This window comes from Mandrillus leucophaeus, unplaced genomic scaffold (genome assembly GCF_000951045.1).
Source record: "Mandrillus leucophaeus isolate KB7577 unplaced genomic scaffold, Mleu.le_1.0 Scaffold1065, whole genome shotgun sequence".
In the NCBI taxonomy this organism is placed as follows: domain Eukaryota; kingdom Metazoa; phylum Chordata; class Mammalia; order Primates; family Cercopithecidae; genus Mandrillus; species Mandrillus leucophaeus.
The window spans coordinates 645,113-658,056 of record NW_012098821.1 but is presented as its reverse complement, the minus strand read 5'-3'; the positions used below and the strand labels follow the sequence as shown (position 1 = coordinate 658,056).

The 12,944-nt window shown below is 32.8% G+C and overlaps 3 protein-coding genes across 3 annotated transcripts in view; 2 read left to right on the top strand and 1 right to left on the bottom strand.

The window, feature by feature from the left end:
• Positions 1-82, top strand: part of LOC105542948 (olfactory receptor 51A4-like) — a 30,980-nt gene extending 30,898 nt beyond the window's left edge. The window contains exon 2 of the mRNA XM_011984675.1: positions 1-82. Coding sequence (XP_011840065.1) covers positions 1-82 — 82 coding nt within the window.
• Positions 1-12,944, bottom strand: part of MMP26 (matrix metallopeptidase 26) — a 323,658-nt gene that overhangs the window by 48,260 nt on the left and 262,454 nt on the right. The window lies entirely within an intron of this gene.
• LOC105542957 (olfactory receptor 51A4-like) lies at positions 9,133-10,123 on the top strand. The gene is given in 2 exon segments (XM_011984683.1): positions 9,133-9,785; positions 9,787-10,123. Coding segments are annotated over 2 exon segments (942 nt in total). The 5' UTR covers positions 9,133-9,152; the 3' UTR covers positions 10,096-10,123.

The following is a 12,944-nucleotide window of genomic DNA, read 5'->3' as shown; positions in this document are numbered from 1 at the left end:
AATGAACCCAATTGTTTATTGTGTAAAAACTAAACAGATTAGAGTGAGAGTTGTAGCAAAATTGTGTCAACGGAAGATTTAACAGGCATATGTGACAGAAAACCTGGAAATGTCTGATAAGATATTTAAGGTCAATTTGAGAAAACCTAATATTTGACACAAAGAATTATCAACACATATTCTTGTTGTTATCATAGATTTATTTTATTCACTCTGGATACTGAGAATGGGATTAAAACTATAAACAGGAAGTACATTACCTGAGGTCCCCATTTCAGTTAACCAGAATAAAAATAAGTGTCTTATGATAGTACCTCTGACACAAACAACAAATTACAACCAAGACAGAAAAATGATATTTTTTACAGTCTGACAGAAGTTGGATTCCTCGTTGTCTACATTCAGTCTCTCTATACCAGGTTCTTTTACTGTTAGACCTAAATTTTATATTATATCTGTCTCTTTATCCATTTTAATCATGTTAATATGTCACCATCTTTTTTAAATTCCAGCTTTTTCATATGATATGGGTTGGATTCTTACATGGGTGTATTGGACCCAGGTAGTGAGCATAATACCCAACAGATAGTTTTTCAGTCCAGTCCTGGCCCTGTCACTTCCCCACCCTGGTAGTCTGCAGTCACCAAGCATTTCTTCAGCAAAATATTGGTAAGTTCCCTGCCTTATAATAGATTCGCTATGCAAGGCAAGAGTAATTGAAAAGGCAAAGTGAATGTATGAGTGCCTTTTACAAATTTGAATTCTTACTTCTTTAGAAATACAATTAAATCAATCTATATATATATATATACACATATATATATATATTTTTTATTTTCTTTCTTTCTTTTTTCTTTTTTTGAGATGAAATCTGACTCTGTAGCCCAGGGTGGAGTGCAGTAGCACAATCTCTGCTCACTGCAATCTCTGCCTCCCAGGTTCAAGCTATTCTCTTGCCTCTCAGCCTCCAGAGTATCTAGGATTACAGGCACGTATCACCACCCCCTGCTAATTTTTGTATTTTTTGTAGAGACAGGGTTTCACCATGTTGGCCAGCCTGGTCTCAAACTCCTGACCCCAAGTGATCCACCCGCTTTGGCCTCCCAAAATGCTGGGATTACAGACGTGAGCCAACACGCCAAGCCAAATAACAATATTCTAAGACCCTACATGGGCTGGACCTTTTCTACTTCTTCTATATCATCAGATTTGTTATTAAACTCCAGCCACATTGACCTACTGAATTGTTTTTGAATTTACAGAGCTCTTTGTTTTCTGTGAGTTTTCACATCAGAACTATTTTGTTAAAATTCTCTTGACACCAATTTTGTATAACACATTCCCATTTTTTTTCTTTAAAATTTGGCTTTAAATTTTAAATTTTGGCTTAATTTCAACATAAATTACCTAGCCTGAGTTTGTATGATGACCTTCTCTTTTATCTTTTTTATTCCTGGTTTATTCTTTATTCTTTGTTATACTTAATATTTGCAATTATAGATACCTTTTATGCTTATTTCATTTCTTTCTTTCTACTTCTTGAATAAAGTGTATACACTTTATTCAAGTGTATAAATAATTTCTTTATTTTTTCCTATGTAATGTCTAGCACATTTCTGAGGAAGAGTAGATTTCAACAAATAAATGCTAATGAATGATTTTAAAAATAAGACCATGTTTGTAGAAAAAGTAGTTCACTGAAGAGTTCAGTAATATTTATTCACAGTAGGATACAACTTTCTTAAATTGTGTATTTCAAATGTAGGCATATCATCAATGGTAAAGATTTTTAAAACAGGAAAAAAGATATGGTATAAAGAGAAATTTATTGCTTTAGATTTGTGGCTGACAAATAGTCCAACTTTCCTTCCCATTATGACCTCAAAATCTTGCATATTGTAAAAACCACTTTAGCCTTTTTATTTTACCCACTCCTTCAATCAAGTCCTTTCCGTCAATCACGTCAGTTCAAGTCTCCTACACTTCATTCTCAGGTAAATCAAGAAATACCTTCCAGGAGTGTCAAATGCTTAAAACATAATAATCAGCCCACAGCTGACAGTACCTCCCAATTAATGGAAAATTTTAACAGATACAAGCATTACTTTTAAACCTCTAATATATGCACGATGTGCTTCCAGGTATTTTTACGCATTTAAAAAAGTTGTTTTTCACAATGACCCAGCTTTTTATAAAGGGTTTTTTCCTATTTATTTTAGTTGAAGAGATTCAGGCTCTGAGAGTTTGATTTTGTGAAATTCACACAGAGAGGAAGTCAAAAGCTGGGATTCAAACCTAATCTCTGATACTCCAGGATAGTATTATCTTGAGTACATTTTAGTTTTTAAATTCAGAGCTACATATATTTTCACAAACCTATCCTAGTATAGAAAATCCTATCATCTGATCAGGGCAAGAACTGCTTCTGTGTTCGAGGTGCGTAACTATATCCATCTGCCTTTTCCAAAGTCTTAAAAATACAGACATGGGTTTGGGGTTGTAGTACAACAAAGCAGTAGTTGACGTGCTTTATTAATTGAAAGAAACAGAAACTCCTATTCTCCCAGTGTGAGGACAGGTAGCCCAATATGAAGACTTCATTTCCACTAACAAGATGAGTAACAATTGGGTGGCTTTAATAGGCATCTTATTCTTTCAGGATATTGTGCACAGATGTCTCATACAAGAGTCTCAAAGATAATCTGTATTTTTGGGGTTTTGAGCAGTCTTAATAAAATAAAATGAAAAATAAAATAAAGATACATGAATGCCTGTGGGGTAGGCGATGATTTATGGTCAACATAATGATTTGCACATGTTCCTGAAATGAAGAACGTAGCAAACAACAGCAAACCCAATTTTATCTTAAACAAATGTAAACATTCTGAGGTAAAATACCATAATGGCTAACAGACATGAATTAAAAGTTGTAGGAACCTTGGGAGCTACAGCACACCTAAGTGCTGGAAAGAAGTTGTTATCACTGCTAACTTATATGCTTCAGCTCTCTATTTTGTTTCTATACGTATTTTGAACAAAGCAAACCCATGTAGTTTGCTAAACAGTGGGTGGACAAATAGGCAGTAGAGCACTTTTTCTCTCTCAACAAAAAGAGGAAAGAGAACTGTCACTCTCAGACCCACTTGAAAGAAAAATGTTTAATAGCTTCCTTAATATTCTAAGCAGAAGTGATCAGTATACCAAGGACAAAAACTTAATGTGACTGACACAATTGGTTCATATGCCAATCCCTGTGCCACAACCCCATCACTGTGACTGTGATATATTAAAATGGCCATTCTCTTTCCAGAAAATTTGGAGAAATAATATCACACAGGAATAAACAACACAAAAATTAATTTAAAAAAAACCTAACAACCCAGTATTTATCTACTAGAACAACCAATAATGGCAGAATGACTTCAGTGAGAAACAATAACAACAAAAATGCTATTCACAAAAAATGATCACTAAATGATATCTAAGAAATCAGTTTATGTAACAGCCTGGAGAGATTTCATTGGTAGCACTTTAAAAAGCATACATTATTGTACTACACCAGTGATTAAGTACCAATGTACCTAGCAGTAATTGTGACTCATGGAGAAATCAAGCCATCAAAGACAGACAGGTACCCAGAAATATGCCATTTGAACTAATGGCACTTATTCAGGAGTCATGAAAATTTTACATTTTAATATTGGTAAGGCATTAGAATCACCCAGGGAGCTCTCAAAAGTTGAGATATTCAGGTTAACATCATAGTCAATTAAATCAGAATACCTAATTCAATTTTACCCATTCACATGTTGATGAATATTAGTCATTTTCAAATGTTGGTTAATATGATGAAGTTCCTGTAGACATTCTTAGAATGCGTTTGCTTGAAACAAGAACTAACTTTTCTAGAAACGGTATTTTAAGTCATAAAGTAGGTATTTATTTACCTATGGAAGATAATGCTAAACTTTGTCACCAAAGAACTTGCACTAATTTACACATCTAATAGGAAAGCGTAAGCATTCTAATGCTCCACATGTTCACCAAACTTTGGGATTGTTAACCTTTTTAATGTTAGTCATTCTAATGGGTATCATATAACACCTCATTGTCATATTAATAAACATTTTCTCAAATGCAAATTAAACAATGGCAGTCAAGTGCATTGCCTATTTTTTACTGATTTTTACTTACTCATTTGTAGCTCTTTACATATCATCTGGCAGATATATATATCATTTTTTTGATGGAACACTAGAAACTTAATAATATTGAAATACAGAGTACTCAGTTATTAGCTATGCTCAGCATGCTGTGCTATTGTTCTAAAGAAACCAAATTTAATCTTCCTATCTCTTTACCTTTTGACTATCATCTCCAGACTAAGCCCATCCCCCAATATCTGGTATTCATCATGCTACTTTATGCTTCAGTGAGTTCAATTGTTTCAGATTCCACATGTATGTGAGAACATGCAGTGTTTGTCTTTCTATGCCTGGTTTATTTTATTTAACATAGTATTCTCCAGCTCCATCTATGTTGTAACAAATGACAGAATTTCTTCCTTTTTGGAGGCTGAATACTATTCCATATGATGTTATTATTTATTCCCAATGAGTGATTGGTCTTTCCATAGAAATGCTTTCTGTTAATTAATTCTGACTATGGAATTCTTTCTTCCTGGATTGTGTCCATGGTTATCCCAAGATCATGAAAATATTACTATAGATTTTCTACAAGATTTTTTGTTTTACCTAGAATACTCAGGCCTATTGTCCAACTCAAATTAATGTTTTGATAAAACTCAAGATTTCTTTCTTCTATTTGCATTTAAATTGCTCTCTATTGTAAATACCATCTATTCCTTATTGAATTTGTCACTGTCATAAATCAAAAGGACCTATATGTATGTATAAAAGTCTGAAATATGTTATATTCCATTAATCTATTTATCTCTTCTTGTGTCAATATAACACAGCTTATCAAATATAGCTTTAGAGTTAGACTTGAAATCTAATGGTGTAATACACCCATTTTTTTACTTCTGTTATCTATTATAGGTCTTTTGCATTTCCATATAAATTTTTTAATCAACTTGTCAATTTTAACAATAAAACCTAGTGTAATTTGACTAGAATTGTGTTTATTAAATATATTATTTTGGGAAGAATTAACATCTTAAAAATATAGAGCTTTCCAGTCAGTAAACATGGCATGTCTATGTTTTTTATTTAGGTCTTCTTAAAGCTTTTGGCAAAGTTTAAGTTTTCAGCTTACATATCCTGAAAGCATTCTATCTCATTTATTTTTATATATTTAATGTTTCTGATCCTGTTACAAATGACATTTTAGGATATAATATCAGATTGTTTTTCAATGTGCTAGATTTCGATTTTGTAAATTGTCCTTATATCCAGCCAGCTTTTCTGAATTCACTCAACTTAATGTTTATAATGTTCATAATTTAATGTTTATAATTTTTACATAAACATTCATATCATTTGCAAGTAGGGGCATATTTGCTTTATCCTTTCAAATTTTATACGTTTCCTGTCTTTTTTGTGTCTGCATTATACTGCCTTGAAAATCTAGTATAATTTTGAATGTAAGCACTGATGGGAATATCCTAGACTTTTCCACACATCATGGGGAGCTTGTTCAATATTTTCTCATTAAAATAAAGTTACGTGCAGTATTTTTATATTTGTCTTTACCAAATCAAAGTAACACCTTTCTATTTCTGATTTTCTCAGATATTTCGTGATAAAAATAATTGAATAAAATCATATGGTTTTATCGATTTTTCTATCAGTGTGGAGTAGTACATTTATGACTCCTCCTGAAAATTGATCCCATATTCCTGAGATAAAGTGACTTGGTCATGATATATTATCCTATTTATAGGTCATTGTACTTTGTCACCGTTTTTTAAATGTTTGGATCTATGGTCATAAGGTATATTTACCATTAATTAACTTTTCTTATAGCATAATTAGCTGTTTTAATCTAATTGGTTGATATTACTTCCAAAACAAGTTGGGAAGTTTTCTATTCTCTGGAAAGGTATTTATATATAATATTGGTATCTTTTCTTTAAGTATACATAATAAGTAATATACAAATCCCAATTGACTTGAAGTTTTCTTTCAGAGCTTTTTTCTAAGCTATGTACTAAGTTTTGCTAAGAGATACAACACGTTCATCTTTCCCTTTTTTCCTGTTTAAATTCTAGAGTCTAGTATTTTTTTAAGTATTTCACCATTTTATCTAATGATTTACTTTACTGAAAAAAAGTTATTTATTATAGTTATTATATCTACTTACTATCTGTATGTCTATAGATTTGTACTTACATTCTCTGATTTTATTATTAAAATAAAATTAGTGTTTTCTCTTTTTATGCTTTCAGTTTTGTTAAATTATTTATTGATTCTTTAAAACTTGTTAAGGAATCAAATTTCTGCTTTGGTGACATTATTTTATATCATATTTCTATTTTATTCATTTCTGATTTTACCAATTTATTTTCTTTGTTTTTCTTGGAGATTAGGTTGTTATTCCTTCACTATCTTCCTGAAATAGAAGTTATATTTTTTGATTTTTCAACTGTTATTTCCTAATAAATAAATTTAACCTATAATTTTCTGTATAGGCACTGCTTTAGCCATATCTCATCTGTATGATTTACCTCCCTTCACTATTATTTCAGTATATGGAACCAACAGAAACCTCAACTGATTTGCAACATTTTATTTTTTACAAGAAAAAGACATCAAATTGCTAGAATGAAATATTAATAATTACATATACATGCCTCATTTTATTATTATAGTTATAATTTTATATTAATATTCTCGGTATACAAATAACACTTTTAAAACATATTATGTAAATTAAGTTGAAAATCAATACAAGATTATGATGTAAAAATCCTTATGAATAGCTTTTACAATTGCTAAAACCCATATTTTTATTTCATAGCAAGCATAGCAAAATGGGAAAGATAATAATAAAGATAAAAAAGATGCCAGTTTAAAAAATACAATCATTTATTCATTCAACAAATATTTAATAAGCTAGTATATGCCATCCACCATGATACTAATGCACCACCTGTCTTACTGTAGCTTACTTTAAATTGTCATGAAACAAATGGATTTGGTCCACAAAGTTGAACATTGAGCCAATTAACACATGAACATTAAACCAATTAATACATGTCCTTGCCAAGGCAATTTTCATATACACATACACACACACACACACACACAAACTTTCTACTATCTCTTTAATAAGAAGTACCTGGAGAAAGCTAAGAGATAAAGCAACAGTGGAAGGAGAGAATTCTTGACAACATAACCAAGTGAGACTTATTTTCATTGGGGAAGCAAGCAGTAGGCAATTTCCAATTATGAAGTAATCATTACATAGTTTAAAAGAGTTTATGGGAAGGTTATGGTAATACATTCTTTTATTTCCACACTTTAGTCAACTAAATATTGAAATCCTTCCAATGACTATTTACTAATAGGAGTGAGTATATAGTTTTTTTCTCCTCAAGAGCCTTTTCCTTAGGATCTCTATACTAGCATGATTTTCACTGTTGCAAAGATTTGCAACTGTAGGACAAAATGTTTCATCTTATCCCCTATAATCATTTGGTAGTCAGTTTAAAATGCTAAAAATAATACACAATTCCAGCTGTACATTCAGTTTATAACACCTTAAATATTGCTTGGCAATCCTGATAGCATGCTATATACTTAATTTTCAGTAATATCACAGACCTGAGTTGCTATCTTACCTCTACCCTACAACATTTCTATAATCGTAAACAGATGATTTGATCTTGAGAAAAAATTTCTTCATCATTTAAATGAAGATAATGATATAGCTTGATAATATTATTCAAAAAATTTCAAGATTCCAAATCGTCATCTGGTAATGGAACTCAGTAAGTAAAACTATTTAATTTTCTAAGAAATATTGGTCATTATTGTGTACAAAATGTAAGACAAAGAAGCTCAGATTTTTGGCTTGTTGTTTCTTAAACGTAAAAGCTTATTACCGAAGTAGGTCCCTCAAACGGGGCAGGTTTGGGAAGGGAGAAAAACTTGTCTAAGTTGGACAAGTTGGTTTTAAGGGATACTTAATTAGTGATGTCTAACGAGTCTGGGCAGATGGATCCAGGATTCAGAAATAAAATCTAGGATGACATATTGTGTCCTGGGAGGTTTGTCCTGCAACACTTCCTTGAATGCAGAATCAACTCATAGCATCTCTGCTTAGACTTGACCTTGTGCAGAGAAGTAATTGACAGGCCAAATATCCATCAGAAGTATCCTAGTTTTGCAGAGAATTTACTGTGTCTCTCTAATACCTGCAATTAAAGAATTCTCCAACAAAATTTTTCCTTATTACAGATCTAGATGTTTATTTGTTTCCTTGGTATCAACTAACTCTGCAGATTTACTGTTTCTGAAAATGTTTATTCTTATTGTCAGAAAAGATCTAGCCTTGCTGCAATCCCCAGAGAATCAGTAATCCCAGAGCCAGTGGTTAGGTAAAAAGGATAAGACAAGTCCTTATATATAAGAGGTATATATAAGAGAAGTCTTTTGTGGTGGATAAATTCAACAATTCCTTGGGCTTGTATATCAGAATTATTTAGCTTTTATCAAAAGGGCCTACCAGCATATCCACTCACTGCTAAGTACCCAGATGTTCTCATTTATTTGGATTTCATTTGACTTCTATTACTGGCAATTAATCACATAGAACTGAAGGTCAGAACATAGATCTGAAAGCAAGAAATAGTAGAAGATTCCAGTTAATTGACCAGCATTTACTAATATTTTACAGGAAAAAATGAAATCAGATGCATAACTAAATGCAAAATTTAAATCTGGATTCTCTATAGAAATAACATGTCCAGAAATAATTTTTTCAAAGTATTTTATAGACAGCTTCTAGTCTAAAGCAGCAGCCATCTCTCTTCATTATGATAGGCACATAAATGTTTTGTTCTCTCAAAAGAAAGTTGAAAGAAGCCACAAATTTAACACTGCTCTTTTTCTACTAAATTTTCAGATATTCCTATTTTACCAACACAAGCATCTATATGTTTCATTGCAGAGCCCTATGAATGAATCATGTCCATTATCAACACATCATATGTTGACATCACCACCTTCTTCTTGGTTGGGTTGCCAGGGCTAGAATATGCACACATCTGGATCTCTATCCCCATCTGCAGCATGGATCTTATTGCTGTTCTAGGAAATTTCACCATCCTTTTTATCATCAAGACAGAGCCCTCCTTGCATGAGCCCATGTACTATTTTCTTTCCATGTTGGCTATGTCTGACTTGGGTTTGTCTTTATCGTCTCTGCCCACTATGTTAAGCATCTTCCTGTTCAATGCTCCTGAAATTTCATCCAATGCCTGCTTTGCCCAGGAATTCTTCATTCATGGATTCTCAGTACTGGAGTCCTCAGTCCTCCTGATCATGTCATTTGATAGATTCCTAGCCGTCCACAACCCTCTGAGATACACCTCAATCCTGATAACTGTCAGAGTTGCCCAAATAGGAATAGTATTCTCCTTCAAGAGCATGTTCCTGATTCTTCCTTTCCCTTTCACTTTAAGAAGCTTGAGATATTGTAAGAAAAACCAATTATCCCACTCCTACTATCTCCACCAGGATGTCATGAAGTTGGCCTGCTCTGACAACCGAATTGATGTCATCTACAACTTTTTTGGAGCACTCTGCCTTATGGTGGATTTTTATTCTCATTGCCGTGTCTTACATCCTGATCCTCAAGACTGTACTGGGAATTGCATCCAAAAAGGAGCAGCTTAAGGCTCTCAATACTTGTGTTTCACACATCTGTGCGGTGATCATCTTCTACCTGCCCATCATTAACCTGGCCATTGTCTACCACTTTGCCTGGCGTGTCTCTCCCATCATTAATGTTCTTATGGCAAATGTTCTCTTACTTGTACCTCCACTAATGAACCCAATTGTTTATTGTGTAAAAACTAAACAGATTAGAGTGAGAGTTGTAGCAAAATTGTGTCAACGGAAGATTTAACAGGCATATGTGATGGAAAACCTGGAAATGTCTGGTAAGATATTTAAGGTCAATTTGAGAAACCTAATATTTGACACAAAGAATTATCGACACATATTTTTGTTGCTATCATAGATTTATTTTATTCACTCTTGACACTGTGAATGAGAATAGAACTATAAACAGGAAGTACATTACCTGAGGTCCCCATTTCAGTTAACCAGAATAAAAATAAATGTCTTATGATAGTGTCTCTGATACAAGCAACAAATTACAACCAAGACAGAAAAATGACAATTTTTACAGTTCTGACAGAAGTTGAATTTCTCATTATCTACATTCAATCTCTTATACTAAGTTCTTTTAATGCTAGACCTAAATTAACTCTGTCACTTTATCCATTTTAATCATCTTAGTACACCACCATTGTTTTTTTAAATTTAATCATTTATATATGATATGGGGGTACATGTGCTGGATTTTTACATGGATATGTGGGACCTAGGTAGTGAGCATAGTACCCAGTAGATAGTTTCTCAGTCCAATCCTGTCTCCTTAACTTTTCCCCCACCAGTAGTCTGTAGTCACCAGCATTTCTTCAGTAAAATATTGCTAAGTTCCCTGCCTTATAATTGATTCACAATGAAATGCAAGAGCAATCAATAGGCAAAGTGAATGTGTAAGTGTCTTTTTAAAATTTGAACTCTTACTTCATTAGATACACAGTTAAATCAATAAGGAACATATTCTAAGACCCTACATGGGCTGGACTGTTTATACTTACTCAACATCATCAGATACTCATTAATCTCCAGCCACATCGACTTACTGAACAGTTTTTGAATTTATGGAGCTCTTTGTTTTCTGTGAGTTTTCACATCAGATCTCTTTTGTTAAAATGCTCTTGACTCCAATTTTGTATAATGCATTTCTATTTTTCTTTAAATTTGGCTTAATTTCCTCGTAGATTACCTAGCCCTAGTTTGTATTATGACCTTCTCTTTTATCTCTTTCATTGCTGGTTTATTCTTTATTCTTTATTATACTTAATATTTGCAATCATAGACACATTTTATGCTTATTTCATTTCTTTCTACTTATTGAATAAAGTGTACACTAAGTGATTGAAGAGACCTATCTATTTTCTTTATTTTTTCCTACCTAATGTCTAGGACACTTCTGATGCAGAGTAGATTTTAATAAATAATTGCTAATGAATGAATTTAAAAAGAAGACCATGTTTGTTAACAAAGATGTTCGCTGAAGAGTTCAGTAACATTGCAAGGTAGGATACAAGTTTTTAAGTCATCTATTTCAAATATAGGCATATCATTGATGCTAATGACTTTTAAAACAGGAAAAAGAAGATATGCTGTTAAAGACAATTTTATTGCCTTGAAATTGTGTCTGAAAAATTGTCCAACTTTCCTTCCTAATATGACCTCAAAATCTTGCATATTGTGAAAACTATTTTAGCCTTTTCATTTTACCTACTCATTGAATCAAGTCATTTTTATCAACCACGTCAGTTCAAGTCTCCTACACTTTTATCCTCAGATGAATCAAGAAACGCCTTCCAGGAGTGTCAAATGCTTAAAAAATGATAATCAGACCACAGCTGACCACATTTCACAATTAATGGAAAATTTTTATAGATACCAGCATTGTTTTAAACCTCTAATTTATGCAGGATAGGCTTCCAGATATTTTTAGGCATTTTAAAAATTTGTTTTCAACAATGACCCAGCTTTTTATAAAAGTTTTTCGCCTGTTTATTTTAGCTGAAGAGATTGTGGCTCTGAGATTTTGATTTAATGAAATTCACACAGAGAGGAATTCAAAAGCTGGAGTTCAAACCTAATCTCTGATACTCCGGGATAGTATTATCTTGAGTACATTTTAGTTTTTAAATTCAGGGCTACATATGTTTTCACAAACCTATCTTAGTATAGAAAATCCTATCATCTGATCAGGGCAAGAACTGTTTCTGTTTGAGGTGCAAAACTATATCTATCTGCCTTTTCCAAAACCTTACAAATACAGATATGGGTTTGGGGTTGTAGTACAACAAAGTAGTAGTTGACATATTTTATTAATTGAAAGAAATAGAAGCTCATATTCTCCTAGTGTGATATTAGGCAGCCCAATATGAAGACTTCTTTTGCACTAAAAAGATGAGGCGCAATTAGGTGGCTTTAATAGGCATCTTATTCTTTCAGGATATTGTACATAGATGTCACATAGAAGAGTCTCAAAGATAATCTGTACTTTAAGGGTTTTTGACAGTCTTAATAAAATGAAATGAAAAATAAAATAAAGATACATAAATCTCAATGGGGGAGGTGAAGATTTATGGTCAGCATAATGATTTTCACATATTCCTGAAATGACTAATGTAGTTTTTGGAGGATTAAAAGCTCAACTCTGGGGCTCTTTAAACAGTGGCTCTCAACTGCAGCAATGTTGCCTCCAAGAGACGTTTGGCAATGTCTGGGGTCACCTTTGGTTGTTGCAACCTGGGGGCATGGGTGTGTCACTGACTTCCACTGGTTAGAGGTCCAAGGTGCTACTAACCATTCTTTAATGCACAGGATAGCCCTTACCCAAAAGAATGATCCAGCACAAAATGTCAGTGGTGCCAAGGATACAAAAAGCCCTAGTCAAAATGTAACTATCAAATAATAAATGATTAAGCTCCATGGTTACACAAATTACCTTGAGCTCAACTACACAGCACCTAGGGGCAATCTGATACCAGAGAAGCTCCTGAGAAAGGAAACAGTGAAAAACTTTGAGAAAATTGAAAGACAATGAAGTCTTTGAGAGATGTTAAAAGACCGATTAATAAAAAATGAAAATGTGCAAAAACT